This window comes from Vanacampus margaritifer, chromosome 4 (assembly GCF_051991255.1).
Source record: "Vanacampus margaritifer isolate UIUO_Vmar chromosome 4, RoL_Vmar_1.0, whole genome shotgun sequence".
NCBI classification, from domain to species: Eukaryota; Metazoa; Chordata; class Actinopteri; order Syngnathiformes; family Syngnathidae; genus Vanacampus; species Vanacampus margaritifer.
Window position 1 is genome coordinate 4,610,053 of NC_135435.1, and position 26,561 is coordinate 4,636,613.

Sequence of the window (26,561 nt, forward strand, 5' to 3'; positions counted from 1 at the left end):
GGGGCTCACTGTACAGTATAACCTTTGTTGCTATTGCCCACTGACACACTGATGAAACCTACAACCAACAGACTGTCGCACATGTAGCTCGAGCTACAATGCCTGGCAACTGTAGGAGAGAAGAATAGTACAGATTCTGCAACAGGTGATACACACAGGTGACAAAATGTGTTGTGAACATAACTACTGTATATAGTTTATGAATGAAAGTATATAGCCTACAGTAGATGGACTGACATCAATAATTTGTTCAGTCCATAACCTGCATGTGATTTTCAAGAGTAAATGGCTGCTTGTTGGATCCCTGCTGTTTTGCTTTGATATGTTGTAACGCGTGATGGTTTGGGCATGAGTACAGTCATGAACGGACTCTAAATAGGGAGCAAAAATGGGCTAAATGTCCACACTTTATTAAAAGACACACAAAAAAAGATGTTTCTTGGCGCTATCACACATCATGGGTAAGCGTACAATTTTATGTAGAGACCGCTTAGGTCCATGGCAGAAAATATATTGAAAGGCACGAAAAAAAGGTGTCCCCTAGGCATAACAAAACAGAGACGCCACCATGTGGCGCGGTGCCATACTAGGGATTGTTACAGTGTTTATGTTGTACTTTTACATCACTGTAATCTTTTATTATTAATCAATAAGAGTGACCAAAATAAACAATTTGTTTCTGCTCATTGAAATTTCTTTAACTTATCCCACTTATTTCTTCATTTAATTACTGTCGGCTGAACAGCTACTATACAAAAAAACTTTAAAAAAAAACAAACTTGTAGATAAAGTTGTGTGTGTGCGTATATGTTTAGCCCAAAAAATTCTTGAAAAATTGAGGCTAATCTAATTTCCCCCCGCGTTGTGGTGCTCCCAGAAAAATAAAAGTATGAGCGCGTTCTCTATATTATGTCACAATATTTTGTGTTTGGGGGGCAAAGAAAGAACCGTAGCAGGCATATTTTACTGACAAAAGTGACTTTCACCAAACAAAGATATTCTGTTGATTTCTTCTTTTCTTCCGAAGATGGAATCAACACAGTTTAATAATGAATCAAGACTTGCCTTAACTTTGCTTGCAGTGGCAAAATCTACTTGCTCCAAAAGAGATCTGTTGGCCACAGCAGATTTTCACACTTCATTGACTTTAAATGGCGTTGTGTGTGTGTGTGTGTGTGGACTTGCTGTATGTGAGCTGATGAAAGCAGTAAATGTCCTGGATGCTTCATTGTGTTTTGTCACTGCTCAGTGGTGTCAGCGCTGCCTATTCAACCAGGCCAGAAGATTGGAGACATTTCCTTTGCTTTGGAGCACTTTCCCGCAGGTGAGACATATATGTGCTTGTGAATGTAGGCAGACCAGCCTGGGGCAGTAAATGAGAAAAGGGTCAAGAGTAGGGAGAGAGACAGCACACTGGTAACTTTACTTGCTTTTCATTTGCAACTGCATTTTGGCATTTTCAAGCTCCAGCCACAAGCTATGTCTCTTGTCCTGGCAGTGCTGGACAAGCTGTCATATTTTCTGTCTCTCATAGGCTTTTGTGTCAGCGTGCGTGTCTTACAGTTGGCTCAAATGAATCTACACTCAAAGCCAGGAATCTTTTCTAAATGATGATTCCTCATGTTTAGGGTTTGACTAAAATGCTTTTATTCAATACCTGGATATCTGACACTTGTGAGTTTTCCATCCTCTTTCTAGCCATTGTAGGGTCAAGTGCAGTGTTTTCAATGTGTTTGTTTTCTTCTGTCTGTAGGTGTGATCGCAGACAGAAAGATTGGAACCAACCATCACAATGCGGTGGTGCCTCTTGAGGTTGTACCATGTGTTTGCACTGGTGTTGGGTATGTCAGCTGGGGAGGACTTTGACTGGACAAAGACTAAAATAACATCTTTTTACTACGGGACCTTTCCAACAGGTAAAGCCCTTTTCACACTGTATTTAGCAAGGTGCAGCATGGCATCGTTAAAACCATTCATTGTGTATGTGGTGTGGGAGGGGGCTGGAGTCCTTCAGGTTTTAGAGGTTTCCCTTCTCTCAGCAAGCTCTGCGTAACCCTAATAACAATACTATTGATCGGAATCAACTTGTGTTAGAAGAGGGAAACCTCAAAAAAGAAAAAAAACTGGAGACTGCATTTGCCCACCCCTGGACTAGAGCGTTGTTAGGTCATATGTAACAGCATGGACCTCTGCCGCGGCGTCAAGGCGGTTCAAATTTGAAAACTGTTCCATTCAAGAGTGGCATGTCATGACCTCACCTCCAATTGGAGAGGATCTGGTGGATATGATCTCACCTCCAATTGGAGAGGATCTGGTGGACATGATCTCACCTCCAATTGGAGAGGATCTGGTGGACATGATCTCACCTCCAATTGGAGAGGATCTGGTGGACATGATCTCACCTCCAATTGGAGAGGATCTGGTGGAAACTATCACAGTTCCCGCCAAGCCATTAGTTTTCCGTCTGCGGCTCATGTCCTCCTCCTTCTGTTAGGGTTCGAAGGCATGGGATGAGTACCCGAGTGCAGACACGGGAGGCAAACAGAGTCACTTACGAGACTTTTAATTAATGGACTGATGTGAGCAGGAGAACCAAAGGCGGTGTCGAGTTTGGGTAGGGAGTTTGGGTAGTTAGGATCGGCAGGCTGGCCAAAGGTATACAGTAGCTTCGCCAAGTGCAGGAAATCTAGGCAAAGAGTGCCGATTAGAATAAAGTTCTACTCCAAGGCAGGCGATAAGCTGGATGCAACTGACTGTGAGAGAGTTAGAGTTGATCTGGCACTGAAGTGAAGTCCAGGGCTGGCTTTTGTAGGCTGCTGATTGTAATTACGTGCACCTGGCTTCTGCTCCAGCTGTATCTCCTTCACCTAGCCCAGTAGTGTGATTCTCTCACGCACACATACAGGTAACAAATGGGCAGGGGTCATGGGGAGGAAGCAGGGGCCCTGACAGTAACCCCCCCCCATAGGGGCGCCACCCAACGACGGTTGAAGTCCCTGATGAGGGAACTGTCCAGGATGAGACGACGAGGGACATAGCTGCGCTCCTCCGGGCCGTAACCAGCCCAGTCCACCAGATACTGCCACGGCCCCTGCGGCGAACATCCAGTAGGTGGCTCACGGTGTAAGCAGGGTGCCCTTCCACCATCCGCGGTTGGGGAGGCGCGGGCAAGGGCGGGGACAACTGGCTGGTAGAGTACACCTTGATCTGCAAAACATGGAATGTTGGATGGACACGCAGAGTGGCGGGCAACTTGAGAGAGATGGCGCACGGATTAATTATGCGCTAGATCCCCAGGCGAGTTAGCTTCAGCTGGCAAAGGTACGGCTTCGGCAAGTGCAGGAAATCTAGGCTGATTAGAATATAGTTCTACTCAAAGGCAGGCAATAAGATGGATGCAACTGACTGTGTGACAGTTAGAGTTGATCTGGCGCTGAAGTAAAGTCCAGGGCTGGCTTTTGTAGGTTGCTGATTGTAATTACGTGCACCTGGCTTCTGCTCCAGTTGTGTCTCCTCTACTTCGCCCGGCAGGGTGATTCTCTCATGCACACATACACACAAACAGGTAACAAATGGGCAGGGCTCATGGGGAGGAAGCGGGGGCCCTGGCATCTTCTTAAAATGAGCAAATTCACGGCTTTCTTCTGAAACAATGCACAACACATATTGTTGAGGTGTGGTCTAATCAGCGGCAAAAAAATCTCAGTTTTCAATTCCTGGTAGGTTGCTACATCACCACGTCCAAATATGGGCTCACTGGCAACCGGTCACTTTACATTGCCTCGCCAGTGCAGTGTGAAATAGACTTAACAGTGCAAAGTGCCCAAGAAAAACAACCTCCATTGGCCAAAATTCCCAAAAGAAGTTGGGAATGTCATTTGTGGAACCAATATTTGGACTGTAATGTACTCTTTTGTATTTTAATTAATCACAAACAAAAAAAATCCTGGAGGTGGGGCTCAAAGGCAAGCGTCTGGTGGCCGGGCCCATACCCATGGGGCCCGGCCGGGCACAGCCCGAAAAGGCAACGTGGGTCTCCCTTCCCATTGGCTCACCACCGGTGGAAGGGGCCAAAGGGGTCGGATGCGCAGTGAGTTGGGTGCCAGCCAAAGGCGGGGGCCTTGGCGGTCCGACACCCGGCTACTGAAGCTAGCTCTGGGGACATGGAATGTCACCTCTCTGACAGGGAAGGAGCTCGAGCTGGTGTGCAAGGCTGAGAAGTTCCGACTAGATATAGTCGGACTCGCCTCCACACACGGCTTGGGTTCTGGTACCAATCCTCTCGAGAGGGGCTGGACCCTCTTCCACTCTGGAGTTGCCCACGGTGAGAGGCGCAGAGCAGGTGTGGGCATACTCATTGCCCCCCGGCTAGGCGCCTGTACGTTGGGGTTTACCCCGGTGAATGAGAGGGTAGCCTCCCTCCGCCTTCGGGTGGGGGGACAGGTCCTGACTGTTGTTTGTGCTTATGCACCGAACAGCAGCTCAGAGTACCCACCCTTTCTGGAGTCCTTGGAGGGTGTGCTGGAGAGCGCTCTCCCTGGGGACTCCCTCGTTCTGCTGGGGGATTTCAACGCTCACGTGGGTAATGTCAGTGAGACCTCGAGGGGCGTGATTGGGAGGAATGCCCCCCCCCCCCCCCCCCGATCGAAACCCGAGCGGTGTTTTGTTATTGGACTTCTGTGCTCGCCACGGACTGACCATAATGAACACCATGTTCAAGCACAAGGGTGTCCATATGTGCACTTGGCACCAGGACACCCTAGGCCGCAGTTCGATGGTCGACTTTGTAGTCGTGTCATCGGATCTGCGGCCGTATGTGTTGGACACTCGGGTTAAGAGAGGGGCGGAGCTATCAACTGATCACCACCTGGTGGTGTGTTGGCTCCGATGGCGGGGTAAGATGCCGGTCCGACCAGGCAGGCCCAAACGTATTGTGAGGGTCTGCTGGGAACGTCTGGCAGAATCCCCTGTCAGAAAGAGTTTCAACGCCCATCTCCGGCAGACCTTCTCCATTGTCCCAGGGGAGGCGGGGGACATTGAGTCCGAGTGGACCATGTTCCGCGCTTCCATTGTTGAGGCGGCCGATCGGAGCTGTGGCCGTAAGGTGGTTGGTGCCTGTCGTGGCGGCAATCCTCGAACCCGCTGGTGGACACCTGCGGTAAGGGATGCCGTCAAGCTGAAGAAGGAGTCCTATTGGGCCTTTTTGGCCTGTGGGACTCTGACGGGTACCGGCTGGCCAAACGGAATGCGGCTTCGGCGGTCGCTGAGGCAAAAACTTGGACATGGGAGGAGTTCGGTGAGGCCATGGAAAACGACTTCCAGACGGCTTCGAGGAAATTCTGGTCCACCATCCGGCGTCTCAGGAGAGGAAACAGTGCGCCGTTAACACTGTGTATAGTGGAGATGGGGTGCTGTTGACCTCGACCCGGGACGTCGTGAATCGTGGGGAGAATACTTCGAAGACCTCCTCAATTCCACCGACATGCCTTCCTTTGAGGAAACAGGGTCTGGGGACTCTGAGGTGGGCTCCCCTATCTCTGGGGTCGAAGTCACTAAAGTGGTTGGAAAGCATCTTGGTGGCGGGGCCTCGGGGGTGGATGAGATCCACCCGAAGTTCCTAAAGGCTCTGGATGTTGTGGGGCTGTCGTGGTTGACACGTCTATGCAGCATCGCGTGGACATCGGGGACAGTGCCTCTGGATTGGCAGACCTTTTTAAGAAGGGGGACCAGAGGGTGTGTTCCAACTTTAGAGGGATCACACTCCTCAGCCTCCCAGGTAAGGTCTATTCAGGGGTGCTGGAGAGGAGGGTCCGTCGGGAAGTCAAACCTCGGATTCAGGAGGAGCAGTGTGGTTTTCGTCCTGGCCGTGGAACAGTGGGCCAGCTCTACACCCTCAGCAGGGTCCTCGAGGGTGCGTGGGAGTTCGCCCAACCAGTCCACATGTGCTTTGTGGACTTGGAGAAGACGTTTGACCTTGTCCCTCAGGGAGTCCTATGGGGGGTGCTTTGGGAGTATGGAGTACCGGGCCCCCTAATACGGGCTATTTGGTCCCTGTAGGACCGATGTCAGAGTTTGGTCCGCATTGCCGGCAGTCAGTCGAATTTGTTTCCTGTGAGGGTTGGACTCCGCCAAGGTTGCCCTTTGTCACCGATTCTGTTCATAACTTTTATGGACAGAATTTCTAGGCGTAGCCGAAGTGTTGAGGGGTCCGGTTTGGTATACCTCAACATTGCATCTCTGCTTTTTGCAGATGATGTGGTGCTGTTGGCTTCTTCAAGCCGTGATCTCCAGTTCTCGCTGGAGCGGTTCGCAGCCGAGTGTGAAGCGGTTGGGATGAGGATCAGCACCTCCAAATCCGAGACCATGGTCCTCAGTCGGAAAAGGGTGGAGTGCCCTCTCCGGGTCGGGGATGAGATCCTGCCCCAAGTGGAGGAGTTCAAGTATCTTGGGGTCTTGTTCACGAGTGAGGGTAGGTTAGAGCGGGAGATCGACAGGCGGATCGGTGCAGCGTCTGTAGTGATGCGGACGCTGTAACGGTCCGTTGTGGTGAAGAAGGAGCTGAGCCGAAAGGCAAAGCTCTCGATTTACCGGTCGATCTACGTTCCTACCCTCACCTATGGTCACGGGCTGTGGGTCGTGACCGAAAGAACAAGATCCCGGATACAAGCGGCTGAAATGAGTTTCCTCCGCAGGGGAGCCGGGCTCTCCCTTAGAGATAGGGTGAGAAGCTCGGTCATCCGGGAGGGACTCAGCGTCGAGCCGCTACTCCTCCACGTTGAGAGGAACCAGTTGAGGTGGCTCGGGCATCTGGTTCGGATGCCTCCTGGACGCCTCCCTGGGGAGGTGTTCCCGGCATGTCCTACCGGCGGGAGGCCCCGGGGACGACCCAGGACACGCTCTCGGCAGGCCTGGGAACGCCTTGGGATCCCGTCGGAGGAGCTGGGTGAAGTGGCTGGGGAGAGGGAAGTCTGGGCTTCCCTGCTAAAGCAGCTGCCCCCGCGACCCGACCCCGGATAAGCGGAATTGAAGACGGAACGGAACAAACCAAAAATATATATATATATTTTTCAATCATATCAAATCACAAATGATTAACAATATGAATTGCTTTGCAACGATAATTTAATTGAGTCTTCCTGTGTGGAAGCAAATAAAAGTCCCCAAGTCATCCGATGAAGCAGATTATCTAAATTAAAGGGAACAAACAGGAAATGTATTTACATTAAAACTGAACAAAATATACTCTCAGGCCTTATTCAACCTTATCTAATGAGCTCCGATACAAAAAGCTGTATCAAAAATCCTACCTTCACAGAGGTAACACTGTTCATCATTGACTGTCAAAGTGGTATTAATTTTAACAGTACGCTTATTATCGTGACTGAGGAAGTTGCTAGATACGGCAAACAATGTATTAGAAACACCACTGCAAGCCACAAGAACAAGAAACAAAAACAACACAATACATTGTTAACATTAATCACATTTCATGAAAGATGAGCCAAAAGAAAGCGTCTCAATCACCAGTGACACTGATTTTGTCTGCAGGTTTCACTTGGGGCGCTGGCAGTTCCGCTTACCAGACCGAAGGAGCTTGGAATGTCGATGGCAAAGGAATGAGCATCTGGGACGCATTTTCCCATAAAAAGGGAAAAATATTCCAAAATGAAACTGGAGATTCCTCTTGTGATGGTTTCTACAAATTTAAGGTGAGAAAAACCCAAGAGTGATGCTCAGTCTCTTGAACAAGGACAAATAACCAGAATGTTCATGTTTATGTATATTTGTAGCGGTGCATGAACAATCTTATTCCCCAGTGCTTTTGTTGCTTCAATGTTCTGTACTTGTAAATGTGGCTGTTGCAACAATGCAAACATCCATCCATATACTTATGGAATTTTATATGGAGAAATGCATCTAAAGCACCAATCCTATAGTCAGTCAAAATTTGACACATTAGTTTAAAATACGGTCATGAACCTTGGGGCCAATTCCATTCAAATCCAATTGCCATGATCCAGTACAGTATACTACATTACTATTTATCTACATTTGTATAATGCTGTTGTTTTTAACCCCTGGGCGTTATTTGTCCATTTTCTGGCTTTTTTCTGTTTTTCATCAAAGAAAAAGCATTTGAAAAAAATACACTAGGGACCTGACATTTTACCAGGATTGTTTAAAAAGGTAGAAGTTCAAAATGGCGCCATGCTGTAATTTATAATTATTACCAAACAGGAGGGAGAGATTCACACGAAGTTGTTGTAATAATGCCCGATTTTGGCTCATTGACTCCCATTATAAATCACAGTTTTTGATATGCTGTAAACCTGATGTGTTATAATGCATTTTCCGTGATTACTGATGCAATCGCTTCTTTGACGAGTCATAAACATGAAAATAGAGGAATTTGTGTGTTTAGAGTGTTAACACAAAAATCCACTAGGTGGCGCCAAAGGCTAATAAATGTATACAAAATGCATGCATAAAAAAATTATATTGTTATGACTTATGGACTTGTTTGAGCCTCTAACTATGCCATATGAAATATATAAATTATTAAAAATATTTTTAAATGACTAAGTTATCTCACTTCAAAGGAAATGACTGATTTTGGCAAAATTACAAGAGTTTTGTGCTATTCAGAAAAATGCCATTGTGAAAAACTGGGCATGGATAAAAAAATTATATTGTTATGACTTATGGACTTATTTAAGCCTCTAAATATGTCATATGAAATATTCAAATTAGACCTTTATTTTTTCCTTTATACAGCATACTTAATTTTGCTGTTAGCATAATACTGCTATTATTGTCCATAGAGGGCATTAAAAAAAACTTCTTCTTTTTTTTAAACTATATATGAATAGATAGGTCTGATGCCAGTGAACATTTTGAGCGGTTGAAAGTGAAAAAAATATTCATAAATGACTAAGTTATCACACTTCAAAGGAAATGCCAGATTTTGGCAAAAATTACAAGAATTTAATCAAACTATAATAACGCCCAGGGGTTTTAAAATGTTAGAAATTAGCATTCGGCACCTTTACAACTCTAACAAAAAAGTATATCATTGGGGTATATAATATTTTACTCGATTGGCACTGACACTTGACTTGACTTTTGCAGTTTTACCTATACTGCACCTTCTTTGGCCCAAGGTAAAAAGCATGGTACTTGTAGACAGTTGCACTGTTATGTTGTTTATTCAGGATGGCTTCGTTTGCATGTTAATCTCGCGAGAGTTCAGACACATCCGGACAGTACGCTTCATTTGTAAACAAGTTCTTAAGTGAACCCGAGGATCTTTATGCTCCAATTCTACATGGTGTCAGAAGTGGGATGTCTCTCAGCGTGACAGAGATTTCTAGACGACCCGCCGTTGGAGCCGAACGTGACGAAGCCGAACGTGACGGAGCGCAAAGCTAAAGCTGATGTGAGAATCGAACATGGCAGACGGTTTCAGACGCCCAGACCCTCTCGTCTTCGATGGAAATGTGGCAGAAAGAGTGCAATGCACACGCATGCGGTGTAATCCCGGCGTAACTCTCCCGATCGCATGTTGTTTCTTTAGGAACGCTACGAGGCTTAACTTGCTTTCTTTATAGACGTTGAAAGATTTAGGAGGTATTTTGTCCTCCTTGCGTGTTCAAATATGAGGGTGAGTTGTTGTAAGAAAAATACATTCTTTGCAAAAATGATTTTTAATCAAACAAGAGATCTCTTGGAACATTCAACACTCAGGTACATCACTTAAGAACGTGGAATTTCAGAGCGTCAGAATGTGTCCCCTCCTCCGGGTTGCAGACGCTATATAGTTTCTTAAAATCCGCCCCTCTGATCATTTCGGCCAGTACTTTTCCAAAGGAGGTGGCAAGACGAAGTCTAATGTAAACAAACGTTCAGGGGCAAATTTGGTGCATAAACTGGGACATAGTTGAAGGGTCTGACTTCCCCAAAACAATATCTCGCAAAACAACCCGAACTGGACATAACTGATAGAGACAATAATGTATGTGTATGTGTATTATTTCAAAACGAATTCTGTTTTCATTGGTGAGATGTGCGTGTATTTAAAACAACGAATTTCTGGCCCAATCAGTGTCTAGGCAGACTGTGAGAGCCAAATGTGTTTTGGCAAAGAAGTGCGGAGAAGGAACTTTTTAGACAAAACAACGTCGTTCAAGCTTAAGGTTAGAGCATACGAGGTCAACATCATGTGCCCTGCTGAGACACAAGATTTCTAATTCAAAGGTTAATATGGAAAATTAAAATGTTCATATGTGTAACAATAGTTGGTATATAAATTTAGGTATTAAAAATGTTATTATATCTTTCAGTCCGCCCTTTGGGCTTACGTAAACACTAACTAAGCCCAACAACTAAATATTTAAACATTTTTACCAAAGGATTCCCACGGGATCTTCATCATCATAATAGCAGGTGCAACACAGGAAGAAGAAAAACACCCTTTTAACAAGAGAGGACGCCCGTCATATGTCAAACAGTGTGATTCATCAGAAGATATTTTGTTTTTTCAGTTTTTTGTGTTTTTTCGGTTTTTCAGCAAAATAAGCATATCACATATAAAGACAGTGGGTTATGATTATGTCAAAAAATTGTAGCGGGGGATTTCAGGAAATTGGCATGGCAGTTAAGGATTAAAAGGAGTGTCATTGTGTATGTGCAATTCGGGACGCGATTGAAGACTTGTCGTCGTTTGGGCTAGGGAGGTTTTGTTGCTTGCGTTTTGTTGTTGTTTTTTTCAAACAGAGTCCTTCAGCTCTGCGTTTGGCTGGCAACCTGTCCAGGTTGCACCTTGTCTCCTGCCCGAAGCCAGTTGGGATCGGCTTCAGCACCCCCACAATCATTGTGAGGACAAGCGGTCAGGGGAATGGATGGATGAATCCTTTAGCCCACATCTACTGCCAGAGATGTAGGAATTCATCGAATTGGGGTTTGTTTCCTGAAAGTGTGTCTCATTTTTTTTTTTTTGGAACGCCGGGGAAAAGGGACACATTACTCCTATTTCCATTGGGTAATGCTCAGCTCGTTAGCTGACACTGGAAGCAGCAGTCGACTGGTTTCTCTGTTGACTCCCCCTGGTGGCTCGAGCAGTTGGTCAGGTGGCTCGAGCAGTGGTCTCTCTGAAGGTAATGGTTGAGTAGGAAGTGGACCCGGCAGGTCTGAAGGCCGGATGTTGAACGAACCAGGTGTCGGCGTCATTGGACTGATTGACCCCTCCATCACCTCAGGTCTGAGTGCAGGACATTTTCATTAGTCACTAATAAACATTTTATTCACATCCCTTCTTCTGAGAGAGAGCATTTTGGTAGTGTTATTAGTTAGGGGTTAGTAAATTTTTAGTAAAGTTCTGCAGGCCCGTCCTGTGGAAAAAATTCTGTATGTTGTGACATTCAATTATGATCCAGCCTTTGGCTGGTTTTTTAATGACCTAAGCACATTGATTGCAAGGAAAATAAAGATCTTTTTTAGCCAGTTCAAATCTGACAAGGCCAATTTTGTTTACAAAATATGATTATTAAAATATGTTATTATAATACTTATTGTTATAGATATAGCATGTCAAATGTGCTTCCGGCCATTAAACAAATGCAACTTTCGCCTCAATAATAAAATCAAAAAATAACAACTTCCCCCAGGGCCCCAGGGATTAATAAAAATAGAAATGGAACATATTCACCTTAATTTGTCGTCTCTGCCGAAACTTACTCCTTCTCCATGGTCCAAAAAATTCCCCAAGGTCCTCCTATAAAATTCGTTCTCACGGACTATCTCTAATTATCATATTAAGACTAACTTTTAATTTTATATTTATTTTTTATTTCGCAATGACATACCCAGACCAACTAATAATTCCCCCTTCTGAAAAAGATCGCTTTAGAGAATTTTTCAGACTAATATATAAAGTTTTGCAGTACCTAAATTTAGCTTGTGTATTTATTTTAAAAAGAGGGGAAAAAGTTTACATTTAACCAGTAAATTCAACAATGCATCCCAAGCCAGTGTTTAAATTTGAAAAGAGAATTTGGGAAAATATCAAAAGACCAAGTTTTAAAAAATAAAATATAATAATTAAGGTTCAAATAAATTATATCTTATCTATATTCATATTAGCTGTTTTCAATTTCTGAAACTTTAAATTTACCAATATTATCTTTTGTACTTTAAAATATTGTAGCTTAACCAATAAATTTAACAAAAAATCAAATATTATCAATACATAAAGTTGCCCTTAGTTTTAATATTACCATTAAGCTTACTAGTCCCCCTGTTTGATGTTTGTCCAAAAAACTGACTGTTTTAAAATAGCAAAATAAACAAATCAGATCAAATCAAAAATAGACATCAAAAAGTTTTTAAAATATAAAAAATTTGTATATATAAAATGTTGTCAATCAATTAGTTAAATTTACCAAATGTTTTACTGTAAATGTTATAACCCTACCCATGTCAAAATATAGATTTCAGTGCAAACAGTCAGCGTCAAATCATATGGCCCGGTATCAGCAATTCAAAGAGAGCATTGTTTGTTGGGTGTGGCCTTCGTATGGCATAGTTCTTTCGTAGGACAGTTCTGGACGCAGGAACGCTTTGAAGACGCTTGTGCAGAATATTTGGAGCAGTTTCATAGAACAGTTCATTTGGCAGTGGAGCAGTTTTTCTTTTTTCACATTTGTATATGATGGCACAGTCTTTGTGGCAATAGTCGGCAGGAATCTCCGCCCTTCCATCTGGCGTTAGCAGGCTGCAGGTGTAGTCAGGTATGGCGGCATCTTTTTCCACCGCCCTGCTGGTGGTGGTGACAGGTGGCAGTTGCAGTTTCTCTGTCCCGCCAGTTGACTTTTATTATGAAATACTGACCCCGACCATCAATTTTTCAGCCGACCATTCTCACCTAAAATCTCATCAACATCTAGGCCATAATATGTCAGTAAAATCAAAATCTGTCTTTATTTCAAAGAGATGAGAAAAAAAAAAAATAATAAAATAATTCTTTGAGGGGAGAAAAAAATAAATAATTTTTTTTAAAAAATATTTCCTTAGAGGGAAAAAAAATAATAAAATAAAATAAAAAAAAATAAAAAAAATAAAATAAAATAAAAATAATTAAACAATAAAAGTTCATACTTTAAAATAATTGCTAATTATATGTCAATATTTGTTATGGTTGTCAATATTCAATTAGTGTGTTTTGCATATCTTCATAAATAACATTTAGGATGAGATTAGGATAGATATACCTTAACAATTTACAAATATAATTCCGAATCAATTAATAAGTGTGGTAGCTTTCAATTAATATTTTCACAAAACGTCTAATCAGCTTTTTAGTCAAACATCAAAACAAAAATTAACTTAATTACATCGCACCTGATGAATATATCAAAAGTGTCATTCTTCCAGACGACCCCCCCATGGACTCCAAATCTAAATGGGACTCAAGCAAAAGACATAGTTAATATTACATTTGGGAGAGATAAAAATTATTTTATAATGGGAAAAGAAACAAAAACAAACAAACAATCATCTATATAAAAATTATTCCACATTAGTCATGCTGTCCAAGTTATTCGTTATTGGTTATTATTATTATCATCATTAAAATAAAATAAAGAATAGAGACTAAACTGTTTGATGTCATTGAGGTTTACAAGCAATTGTTAATATGGGTTTTTTCAAAAAAAAAAAAAAATTAATAAAAAAAAATAAAAAAAATTGGCTTTCGGCATTTGTAATTTGGAGACATCTAGTGGTTTTAGGTATGTCATTACATCTATAATTCTTAAAGGGTGACATCTCGCTCTAAATACACTTTAAAATACAAGTTATATAATGCCGCTGAATTATTTAAGCAGACCCTTAAATTCACCATTTTAGCATAAAAATCTTATTAATCTTACCGTCTAATTAATTCACCCTGCTTAGCGCATTTTAAACGGTTTAATTTGTTCTATCACATAAATTTATATCATACAGTTATTTTATTTGCAAAGCCACATTTCAATATTAATCATTTTCCAATATACTTTTCTTAAAGTGGGGGCTTGTCCGGGATATTCTTCTACAATAAAAAAATAAATTGTATTCAGTCTTAACTTTATTGAACAAACGGGGGCCGTTTACGGACCTTCAAAGTTAAATTGCCGTCATTAAAATTTCAAACAAATGCCATATCTTATTTAAAATAAACTAACCTTTTCCACTATATAATCAAATCCCGTCGTTTAATATTAATTACATTTTAAGTCATTATTAAACGGTATGTTTTGTTAGCGGAAGTGATAGCAAGTCAGATCATCTAGTCCTTCAAAAATAAAAGTTTAGTCATTACTTAACGTTACATAAATGGTTATAACTTCACAAAAGTACCTCAATTTAGTATTCGAGCATTATTCATTATCATCTTATCCAATTATGTGTCGTCTTTATTTCACCCGAAAACATATTATCTATGTAGTATTTTACTTCGAACGGCCGGCTGTACAAATTTCAACGTTCGTCCTTCACAAAAATTAACTCACCGTAGCTTATAACGGCGCCATAAGATTCATCCCACCGCAATCGTTCTCCTATGGGATAATTATTCTATTTCTTGCCTTGTTTTTTCATGGATAATCCTCTAACAGCAGTGCATGCGCACACAATTCCCTGACGCCTCGTGGCGTGGCATCAGCCATTTTTGTAGTTTTTCGATCGCAAATGAAAATTTGATGACAACTTCCTTTCGTTTCGTGACGCGCATCCGGCGTCAACCATTTTAGTTGTAGTTTTCAACCCGTATTTTCTTTTTTATCAATTATTACCCTTGTTTTATAGCTTATTATATTATATTATATTATATTTCGTATTATAGCTAAGTCATATTAACATTTCTAAATACAATAACGTCTCACTTAGCAAAATTAGTCAACAAAATATCTCATCGCTGTCTCTTTAAGAGCACCATGCCAGACTTGGTCCGGACATTTACAAAATGAACATATACAACGGACAAACAGACAAGACATGTCGTTTTGTGACATATCAACACATAAATATCCGGATGTCAACTGCGCTACCCCAGCTTAAACAGTTTTGTCTTTGAATTTTAATCACGAATATTCAATAGACCTATTGACTGATCTAAAGCGTCGTATCAAATATGCTTATGTCAGCCCGACTTACACGAGTTGAGTCAATACATCTTATATCTTGTCTAAGAATGTCAATATCCAATTATTCAAAGACCTATCGATTAATCTTAAAACGGCATATTAAATCCGTTTTATGTCAATCTGACTTCTATAAGTTGAGTCTTTTGTCCCTAGAAAATGAAGCAGTCGATCCTCCCGCAGCTTTAATCGGCAACACTTATTCAAGGATCGTACCTAATTACCCAAGAATCTATTGCTCATAAAAACAAAGTGTTTGTCTCGTAATTCTCCCGCGCGTCAGGCGGGGATCAAGACAAAGATGCTTTTTGAGCCGACTTCTCTCAACTTAAATATATGTATGGACGTAAAACCAATGCCCACACATCTAACGCTGGTAAAAGAATAATGCTTCTCCAGCTGACTTACTCTCATATACACAGACTTCAAATCAATTATCTACGTATCTATCGTCTGTAAAAACAAAATTGTAAAGACAAAATGTTTCCCAGACTGACTTACTCTCAACTTCATCTTATATCTCTTATCTCATATACATAGACTTCAAATCAATTATCTACGTATCTATCGTCTGTAAAAACAAATTTGTAAAGACAAAATGTTTCCCAGACTGACTTACTAGCGATCGTTATTAATCTTTATAACTCCAAAAAGATCGCATATCATCTGCGCATTTCCGCATACACTACCACGTCACCACGTGTATAGTTCAAACACCGTGGTAAAATCCGAAATCTGGGACTTTCACGTCCAAGCAAACGATTTCAAAATTCATCACTATTTTTCTTACACAGACTCCAGCCTCAAAATAATTTTACACGACGAATTTACCAGCCGCCGCGCCCTGAAACAGACAGAATTCCTAAAACGTGGATTCATTTGTCCACTTACCTTAATTATTATGTGGCCGTAGAATTCTGCCCGTCCCTGAACGCCCCGCTGGAAACTGTCGAAACGTCGGTGGTCGCCAATTGAAAGATTTAGGAGGTATTTTGTCCTCCTTGCGTGTTCAAATATGAGGGTGAGTTGTTGTAAGAAAAATACATTCTTTGCAAAAATGATTTTTAATCAAACAAGAGATCTCTTGGAACATTCAACACTCAGGTACATCACTTAAGAACGTGGAATTTCAGAGCGTCAGAATGTGTCCCCTCCTCCCGGTTGCAGACGCTATATAGTTTCTTAAAATCCGCCCCTCTGATCATTTCGGCCAGTACTTTTCCAAAGGAGGTGGCAAGACGAAGTCTAATGTAAACAAACGTTCAGGGGCAAATTTGGTGCATAAACTGGGACATAGTTGAAGGGTCTGACTTCCCCAAAACAATATCTCGCAAAACAACCCGAACTGGACATAACTGATAGAGACAATAATGTATGTGTATGTGTATTATTTCAAAACGAATTCTGTTTTCATTGGTGAGATGTGCGTGTATTTAAAACAACGAATTTCTGGCCCAATCAGTGTCTAGGCAGACTGTGAGAGCCAAATGTGTTTTGGCAAAGAAGTGCGGAGAAGGAACTTTTTAGACAAAACAACGTCGTTCAAGCTTAAGGTTAGAGCATACGAGGTCAACATCATGTGCCCTGCTGAGACACAAGATTTCTAATTCAAAGGTTAATATGGAAAATTAAAATGTTCATATGTGTAACAATAGTTGGTATATAAATTTAGGTATTAAAAATGTTATTATATCTTTCAACGTTAAACATTGCTCGGCAGAGAGGCAACCGCCATTCTACGTCACTACGCACTGAATGCGTTGCGACGTAAATAACAATGGTGGCGTACATCCAAATAAAGTTTCTACTAACTGTATTAACCTGGAAATTATTTTTGAAAAATAAATCTCATAGTTATGTTCGTAACAACCTAATAAATAATATAGAGCAAAATTGTCATGACAGTCGGGGTTCCTCTTAAAGTATTAAGATCTGACCTCTGATTCTTAGGGCTCTATTTTCATGAATGATGAAAATACTGTGCGGCACATGGTGGAGACAGGTTAGATTCAGTGTTGGTAATTTCTCAGACTTGCACAGGCCGGCGGATTTGAGTAAAGGGAGGGTTGCAACGCTGTGGGAGTGGTCACAGCCAACTTCAATCAAGACCAATTGAAGCACCAGTCTTCCATTAGTCTCGAAAATGGTCGAGCGCACACCTGCGCCGTGAAGTGGGCACTTGGAAACCACTCCTAATCCCTATTGTTTATCTTGCACCCCCAGAGCTGTGCTGCTCAATGGAATAATTAATAATAATAATAATGTTTTCCTACAATGCTTCATAGGGGTTGATGTCCACTTTTCACATATCTATAAATGCAATCAATCTGAAATCCACCACACATGCTCATGGATATCTTTCTGCATGCACCCCGATCAAACTAAAATCCAATTAGACCAGCTGTCTACCCACCGCTGGCACCTAGCAGGTAAACTTTCTGGCACTAAGTTGTCAGACGCATACCCAATGAGCCTACAGCAGAGGTGGGCATCGAGGGCCGAAGTCCTGCAGGTTTTGCATGTTGCCCTTCTCCAACACAGCTGATATATGATCAGTTCATCAGCAAGCTCTGCATAAGCCTGATAACGACCCTGTCGATTGGAATCAGCTTGGGTTGGAAGTGAGAAACCTCCAAAACCTGCAGGACACCGGCCCTCGAGGACCGAGATTGCCCACCTCTGGGCTACAGTATGCTGCACTGGCACACCCGCTTGTACAAAAATCAGGCTCCATTGGCATTTGCGCCCTGCTGCAGTTGCGCTGTCTATGAAAATAGAGCCTTGAATGTATTTCTTTTTCTGAAAGGGGTGGAACAAGGCAACAATAATGTGACATTTGAATATCTTCTCCTGTTTGCTTTTAAAGGATGACATTAACTTAATGAAAGAGATGAAGCTGAATCATTATCGTTTCTCCATCTCCTGGCCAAGAATTTTACCAAGTGGACTCAAAGGTAATGCACACATTGACTACGTTTACATGCAGTCAATATTCGGGTTAAGGTCAGAATTCCGGTATCTGAAACAATCGTTAAAATGTGTGGCGGAAAGAGTTACTCCCGTTTACATGCTCATTTGTGCTCAATTGGAATAACCCGTTTGGCGCGGACAACATAATTACGTAAATAACGTAATTTCCGCTTTTAACTAATGCGTTAAATAAAATACATTATATTTATGTCACTCACCACGCTACACAAAGTACGTAGTCAGTTTCCTCCTTGCTCCAGAAGTGTGGTTCTTTGCTGCAAGCGTCATGTTTGTTGACAACAGCTTGAGTTCTGGGTTACACTCCAGAAGCACGGACTTATATACTTGTATTTACTATACGTGTATATAGGCACAAACTGTGGCGTTTTCGCCGTAGAGACACAAAATAACATGAAAACCCAGCGAATAAATCAATGTATTCAGTGGAGGCTCCTTTATCAAGTAGGACGGAGCTACGCATTCAAGTCGTGACAACATACACCTTGCGAATCAAATGAGCGAAGAAGAAGAAAAGACGAAGAGGAAAATAGCGAGCATGCGCACAGCGAAAATCATTGCCCCGATCGATCGAGATATTCCGAATGCATTTGTGAGCAAGAATTCCGGTTATGAAAGGACTAACCCGGGAGTCTTAATTGGCTTTTTAAAAACCTGAATAAGAGCATATTATAAGAGCCGGTTATTGCGCATGTTCACATGACCTTATAAAACCCGAATATTGCCAATATTCCGGTTTTAAAAGGGTTATTGCCTGCATGTAAACGTAGTCATTATTTGGCTGGAATTAGTGGAGCAGATTATGAAAAAAATCATTCACATTGTGATACAAGCATGAAATTTGGTACATATTCTCTTCAAATCACTCTCTTAAAAAATTACGCTGGCCACGCCACATTCCAAGATGGCGGCCACAAAATCCAAGATGTCTGCCGAAAATGTTTTTTTTTTGTTCCCTTAAGAACTTCACATGCATTGAGTTTAAGCCCCAAAAATATACTAAAGTTGAATATAAATATTTTGGTAAGCATGTGTCTGTTTCTATTACAGTTCTTGAAATACAGCATATATGTATTTGTACAGACTCGGGAGAAGACATTTGTAACATTGAGTGTTAAATTAATATGGTCATATGAAAATGTTATTTGCATCAGTTTTTTTTCATGATATAATCATATCTTAGCAACTATGAAACATGAATTTTAGGTGTGCACATATTTTTGGTCAATGCATCCAATGGAGCTATTGCAGTACAGAATTTATACATAGATACAAGATTACAGATGCAATAGAGGGAATGTCAGTTGATGATTTGCCATCATCATCATCATCATCACTGAAGACCCATCCACACTTAGGAGGTTGATGGTAAACTGGTCCTGAGGTCAGTCTGGTGTCCCAATATTAAATGGAAGCACAAACCAAAGAGGCCAGTGATAAATTGTCCTAAGCTCTATTAGACCTTGGCAACCCATGGTCACCCCGACTTTGCAGAACATCTGCAGTCTCTCTTGGAGCGAGGTCAGGCAAAATCTCTGGAGGCACTGGAAAGCAATCTATCAATTTACTAATCAAGAAGAACAAAGCTGACTTATTTAGAATGGACTCTTTTCCTGCTGAATCACAGCATTAGCTTGTTAAGGAGGCCTGTCAACTGTTCTCAAAGCTTTTCATCTCTTGTCAAAGCGGAGAGTGTGACCTTCAGGAGTTCTTTCAGCTTGAGAACCAGTCCTTCCCTGCTGCATTGAACAAGAGTGGACGATTGTGCTATTGCCAGAAATCTCAGCTGACCTCTATCCTTGAGACTTATGTCCCACCAATTGACAAAGAACCTGAGACAGGCGTTCTCATTCAACAACTTCACATAAAATTGTATTACAAACATATGTTTTAATATAATAGATAAACTTTAATTAATGTTACTCTGTAAATCTATTGCAGGTGAATACATCAATGAAAAAGGAATTAAATATTACAATGACCTGATCAACATGTTGCTGGAAAACAAGATCACACCCATTGTTACTTTGTACCACTGGGATTTACCACAGGTGAATGACAAATTCATGTTTTTTTTTTTTAATTCAGGAATAACTGATTACAAAAATGTATATGGTTTTATCATCTGTCCTGCCAGGTGTTACAGGAGAAATATGGCGGCTGGCAGAACGTCAGCATGGTCAGCTACTTCAACGACTTTGCCAATTTATGCTTTGAAAGGTTTGGCAGCCGAGTGAAGCATTGGATCACGTTCAACAATCCCTGGGTATGTAAGGCCAAAGATCACATGGTGCCTTCCCTGTCATGAAAATGCAGTTGTTAAAGACACGCTTGTGTTTCCAGTCCATTGCTGTGGAAGGGTATGAAACGGGAGAACATGCACCAGGTTTGAAGATGAAAGGAACGGGAGCTTATAGAGCTGCTCACCATATCATCAAGGTAAGACCACTTAAAGTGTTTGCGTCTTTGCCAGGTCTGCTTTCCCTAAAATGTCCTTAAAATCTGGACTCAAGGCAAATGGAATTCTTGGTCTCTACTTGCATGTTTTTTTTTTAATGATTATCATGACTAGGAAGATTGAGATTCTACACAGACATACATTTAGTAAATGGTACTTCATTTATACAACGCTTTTCCACCTTACAAGGCCCTCAAACTGTATGTCATAAAATTGTCTTACAGTGGTTGGGAAATTTAACATCCACATGGTAATTTCGTGCACAGTTTTGTATCTGACTTGACTGATTAATTGTTGGACACAGGGATGTAAACATAATTTCCATTTGTTTTACCACAGGCACATGCTAAGGTTTGGCACACATACGACACGGGATGGAGGAGCAAACAGAAAGGTATGACATAAAGGAAAACAGGTGGCTCACAATGGTCACAATCACATCATCGTCACTGCGAGGAGGAAACCTCCCATCTTCAAATTTGGCTGACACTGTGGGTCTGTTCATTTTTAAAGGGGAAGTCAACCCAATTTTTTGGGGGACAATAATATGTTCTATGCAGCACCACTAGTCTAAATATGGCATTCTGGTTAATATTGCGTTGGTGGAATATGAGTTATGAAGCAAAATCCAGCCGTTTTTATCCATCTCAGGCGGTGGCAATTTTACCACTTGCTGTCGACTGAAGATGACATCACAGTTGCTCAGGTCTCAGGTAACAACCAATCACACCGCAGCTTCAGAAAACAGGTGAGCTGTGATTGGCCAGTCGACAGCAAGTGGCAAAATGGCCGCCCCCTAAAATGGATGAAAACGGCTGGATTTTGCTGCATAACTCATATTCCACAAATGTAATATGAATCACAATGTACACTAGTGAGGTCACATATAACATATTATTGTCAAGAAATGTTTAAGGTTGACGACTTCCACTTTAAAATACTGACCAATTTAATGTGGTAAAATTAGCTTGCTCTCTTTGATGATGCAGTGTTAATAACTAACAAGCACATTTTTTCCTGGTTCCCTGAAAAGCGATGGTTTTGGAGATGCAAAGATTCTCGCCGACAGCATGATGAAACAAAAAAATGTGTGTGTTCAGGTCTAGTTGGCATCTCACTGACAGCTGACTGGGGTGAACCAGTGGACACCAGCAACCAGAAGGACATTGAAGCAGCAGAGCGATACATTCAGTTCTATTTGGGGTGGTTTGCTACACCCATCTTCAGTGGAGACTACCCTCAGGTTATGAAAGAATACATTGGTACGTTACTACTTTTTGGTCACTCCGTACAACCTTTACTGTCTTATTTTTCCCTTTGGACTATGACAGAGTTTACCTTCATACACTAACACAATAGAGTTGGAATAAAACAATCCTTATATGATTTAAATGTAGACATTGGGCTGCTTGACTATAGACAAAATTGCTCACAGTTATTTTTGATCAATATTGTAATCACGATTTCAATCATAATTATTCATCATGTGAAGAAAAACATCTATGTGTTTTTATTGCTATATTACTTTTCAACAAGTCAGTGCAAAATGAAACTTTAAAATAAATGGATTATCATTTTTGGAATAAATGATAATTAGGATAATTAATTTACCATACCCAATAAAATTTAAATTTGCCAAAGCCTAATGAATATAATGAATATATATGCTATTATCTTGTTTAATGTCACTTGCCCATAATCCAAAACACTTTCAGACAATGAATGTTGATCACTTTCATGGCACCATGATGCTCCTCATCGTCATTTTTTGCTGTACAGTACTTTCTTCTTCTCTCGACATGACTTGCTCTCATCAATCTACCGAGTGATTCAGGCACCCGTTGCATGGTGTGCTTGCTATTTAGGCATCTTAATAAAACCTGCGTCCGCCCACTGATGATTGGCTGTCTACTGGTTGAGAAAGTGCTTGATTAGATACACAGCAGACTAGAGTTCACATTTTAAATTTCAATATTGTCGGCAATGATGATTTAATTGTGGCAGCCAAAATCATGATGATGATTATAATTGAATTGAATTGTGCAGCCCAAAAATATGGTATATTCACTCATTTGATGCCAGCAACATGCTCCAAAAAAGAAGGGACAGGATTATATTTACCACTGTGTTATATTACCTTTCCTTTTAACAAGACTTAGTAAGTGTTTGGGAACTGACTTTTTATCTTTATATCTCACCCCCCACACCCCTTAGGCAGGAAGAGTGGCCAACAGGGCCTCGGAGCTTCGCGGCTGCCTGTTTTCTCAGCCCAGGAAAAGGCTTACATCAGGGGTACCTGTGACTTCCTGGGTCTCGGCCACTTCACGACTCGCTACGTCACGCAAAAAAAATATCCATCAAGCATTGGAAACAGCTACTTAGCAGATCGGGACCTGGCGGAGCTTGTTGACCCGGAGTGGCCTGACCCTGGCTCTGAATGGCTCTATTCTGTGCCCTGGGGCTTCAGACGCCTGTTGAACTTTATCAAGGTACACACAATTTGCGCAGAAAGTTTAATATTGGTATGGGATCATTTTAAGTAGGATGCACCAATCACATTCTAGTCCACAACTATGCCTACCATCTCATCTTGTAGAGCAGCAAACAGTTGAGCCTTAAAGTTACAATAATGTCTCACTAATGTGGAAACCTCACAGACTCAGTACGGAAACCCAATGATCTACGTGACAGAAAACGGCGTATCAGAGAAGATTCTGTGTACTAACCTGTGTGATGACTGGAGGATGCAGTACTTCAAAGACTACATTAATGAGCTGCTTAAGGGTGAGACCAATATACTTAAGATTTTGTAATTTAAAGTTACCCAACATTCCTGTCAACTTTCTTCTATTGATTTGTTACAGCTGTAAAGGATGGAGTAAATGTGAAGGGCTACACTGCCTGGTCTCTCCTGGATAACTTTGAGTGGGATGAAGGCTACTCCGAGAGATTTGGCCTCTACTATGTAGACTTCAGGAACAAAAATAAACCACGGTACCCAAAGGCTTCAGTCCATTACTATAAACGCATCATCAGCTCTAACGGCTTTCCCAATCAGAGAGAGGTACACTGCAAAAACACATATTTTAAGATCATTTCTGCACAAAACCATGCAGCATTTATTGAGATGTTGGGGTTCCTAAAGGTGGAGAGTTGGAAGAGGAAAGCAATAGAGACATGTTCTTCCAGTAACCATCTCCTGGCAGCAGGTAAGCACAACACAGCACTTTGACAGCAGGGACTGATGAGCCAAATGAAACCAAACACGAGCTTGATACTTGGCTATCTAATGGGGATTTTCTTTGCTTTGCCCCTCCAGCTAGAAGAAAATCCCAGGGAGGTCAGGAACATTCAGGAATGCAAAAGACTTGGCCAGTTCATGATGAAGTTTAGGTACAAGTGTTGAAATTTCAGATTTACAGTATTCTCCCAGCAGACTTATTTGATTTGCTTATTACTCCATACAAAATGGCATACGATATTTGAATATTAACATGCAACTCATTGATGGGGATCATAATGGTATTAGAAAAGCGTTGGATCGATAAATATACCTATCTCTATTGAATGACTTTGGCTTAAAAAAAAAAAACGTTAATGCAGGATGCTAATGCAACATTGCCATATCACTTATATCCAATAGGACGTGCAGTACACAATGAATGACCTTTTTTTATTACAATACTTTAAATGCTTCACTGTATACAGTACCAGTCGAATGGTTCCTTCTCATTCAATCACATGAGCAATTGTGCCACAAAATTCTACTTTGCGAGTTAACTTATTAAAAACACATACACACTCACCGATCCTTAAAGAAGCATTGCAGAGTTTAAAATGTTAATGTTAAAGATTTTCTACATCATGCATGTTCCATGAATGCCCAGATGAGTACAAGGAGCCCTGACTTTTTAACTGTGATAGGACCTATCAGCTTGTATCTTCCCTTTAGTGTGGAGTGTTCGGGCAAACACACCACCTGATTTACTAACCTACATAAGAGGGTCAAAATATTTTGGGAAAAAATGTGATTCAGTGTTATTTTCAGGAACTTACCAACAATAACAAACATTATGTGAAATGAACTCCTCTTTGACAGTGTCAGTCCAAAAGTTTTATTATTGACAGAAATGCAAACACAACTCTTGTGTTGAATCTTATTACATTGTGTAGGTGCAACTAATAAAGTGGTCAGCATTTTATGTGCTAATTATTCATTACATGTACAGTTGTGCTCACAGGTTTACATACCCATAGGGTATGCCTAGCATTACTGTACTTTGAATATATTTGATGCTATGTAATCTAGATTTAGATTTAGCATGTGCAGGTATTACAGTTCAGTCAAATACAATGAACTACAGTTGGATAAATAAAGAGTCTATATATTTGTTCATCTCATCAGAGCTCTTTTGGTGAAGCTTATAATTCCGAGTATTAGAGCACCAACAATTTGCTGATATTTCAGTCTCTCTCCTGTGTGTTTCAGATCCACTGATAGGTCACATAGAGATGGTGACAGAAATCGTGGTTCCCACTGTGTGTACACTGTGCATCCTCCTCAGTGCAGTCTTCCTCATGTTCCTACTGCGAAGACGCTTCTGAAACACTCAGACATCCTCTTCACTTATTGGACCTCAGGGGCCATGTAGAAATTAATCAGGTCAATCTAAGAATGATTCAGAATCAGTAATGCTACAAAGACAACATAACTTGTTGATATGGTACACTTGTCTTGATATTCTCTTTTGAATAAACTCTTCGGACTGTATGTAGAATAACAAAATAGCCTCTATGTGTCAGGATCTGCATGAATTGATTCAAGTTTGGTATGTGACTTTGAATTCAGCCCCCAAAACTTTTCTTGCTTGATTTTGAAGTACTGTGCAGTTCTTAGGCTACTTAAAATGAAAAGAGAGCATACATGTCAACCCATAAGGTTTGTCCGTATTTCTTACGGATTTTTAAGTGTTGCAAAAGCATACGGGCGTATTTGGAAATGAATACGGATTTAACTGTTTTCATGAAAATAATAATATTAGTATATATTGCTTACCCTTTTTAAATTTATTTAGTATTTACTGTCGGCTACGTGCTACACGTGTGCATAAGCTCGATTTAAACAACAACCGGTCACAAAATCTCGTCTATCGCGCGAGACTTCTAACAGTTTCCTGACATGCGCAGTTAAGAAATTTGTGTTAGCGCGAAAATTGCGAGTCGTTCGCAGTGGTTGAGAAAATGGGGGACAGGCCGGCCAAAAAAACAAGATACACCGGACGTTTTCGTTCGGAATGGACGGATTTATTTAAGGTAATTGGTCCGTCAAAACTTGGAGAAGAGTATGCATCATGTTCGCTTTGTTCACGGGACATTAAGGTTGCGGCATCTGGCATTTACGATGTCAAAGAACATTTGAAATCAAAGTTGCACGAGAGAAATGTGAAGCAACAAAAAAGTCAACCGTCCATGATAAAATTTTGATTAAAATTGATTCACCTCATGATGCCAGATGGCAGTCACTGTGATATTTAGAAATCTGTTTTTTCTTTGTGCAATAAAATGTCATTTGGAACAAGATACTGTCAATGTCTTCATATAAGAAAGAAAGTAAGGTAAGATTAATGTTATTGCATGAAACAGCTTTAGTATTGATAAAACTGACATAAGGATTTTTATGGGAAAATAAGGATTTTATGGGTTTGTAATACAGGTGGGACCAAATTAGGGTTGACATGTATGAGAGAGGTGCTTTGTCAATACATTTCCAAACATGATAAATAAACATGGAGAGGTGGTTTTATCCTTCTGAATCATCAAACTGCCTTTATAAATTATAAAACCAATAACAAATACCCATACTAATACACTGAACAAAAATATAAATACAATACTTCAGTTTTGTTTTAACTCAAACATGCCTATTCCTCTCAAATATT

General features: G+C 41.0%; 1 protein-coding gene and 1 long non-coding RNA gene across 11 annotated transcripts; one reads left to right on the forward strand and one right to left on the reverse strand.

The window, feature by feature from the left end:
* lctla (lactase-like a) lies at window positions 1-26,334 on the forward strand. 10 transcript variants are annotated; one of them, XM_077562792.1, is made up of 16 exons: window positions 1,340-1,416; window positions 1,535-1,674; window positions 1,754-1,916; window positions 7,549-7,709; window positions 18,043-18,130; window positions 20,106-20,215; window positions 20,302-20,430; window positions 20,508-20,603; window positions 20,962-21,016; window positions 21,723-21,884; window positions 22,837-23,111; window positions 23,280-23,406; window positions 23,487-23,686; window positions 23,768-23,831; window positions 23,942-24,015; window positions 25,112-26,334. In XM_077562792.1, exons 3-15 carry the CDS (start codon window positions 1,793-1,795, stop codon window positions 24,013-24,015), a joined length of 1,665 nt encoding a protein of 554 aa, XP_077418918.1. In that variant the 5' UTR covers window positions 1,340-1,416; window positions 1,535-1,674; window positions 1,754-1,792; the 3' UTR covers window positions 25,112-26,334. The 10 variants fall into 10 exon arrangements, with proteins under 10 accessions (XP_077418915.1, XP_077418913.1, XP_077418918.1 ...); XM_077562789.1 differs by lacking the exons at window positions 1,340-1,416; window positions 1,535-1,674; window positions 23,942-24,015 and adding exons at window positions 1-145; window positions 1,250-1,324; XM_077562785.1 differs by lacking the exon at window positions 23,942-24,015.
* Window positions 11,613-16,322, reverse strand: LOC144049989 (uncharacterized). Its single transcript, XR_013293748.1, has 2 exons — window positions 16,068-16,322; window positions 11,613-12,848 (listed from the first exon to the last, which is right to left on the reverse strand). It is a non-coding gene; the product is annotated as an uncharacterized LOC144049989 (long non-coding RNA).
* Window positions 26,335-26,561: the final 227 nt, after the last annotated feature.

Bases quoted from the DNA above. Each gene is read 5' to 3' on its own strand.
- lctla (XM_077562789.1), top strand. From the start codon at position 1,793: ATGCGGTGGTGCCTCTTGAGGTTGTACCATGTGTTTGCACTGGTGTTG. The intron at 23,112-23,279 runs GTACACACAATT...GAAACCTCACAG, and splicing joins GCCTGTTGAACTTTATCAAG to ACTCAGTACGGAAACCCAAT. The intron at 23,687-23,767 runs GTACACTGCAAA...GGGTTCCTAAAG, and splicing joins GCTTTCCCAATCAGAGAGAG to GTGGAGAGTTGGAAGAGGAA.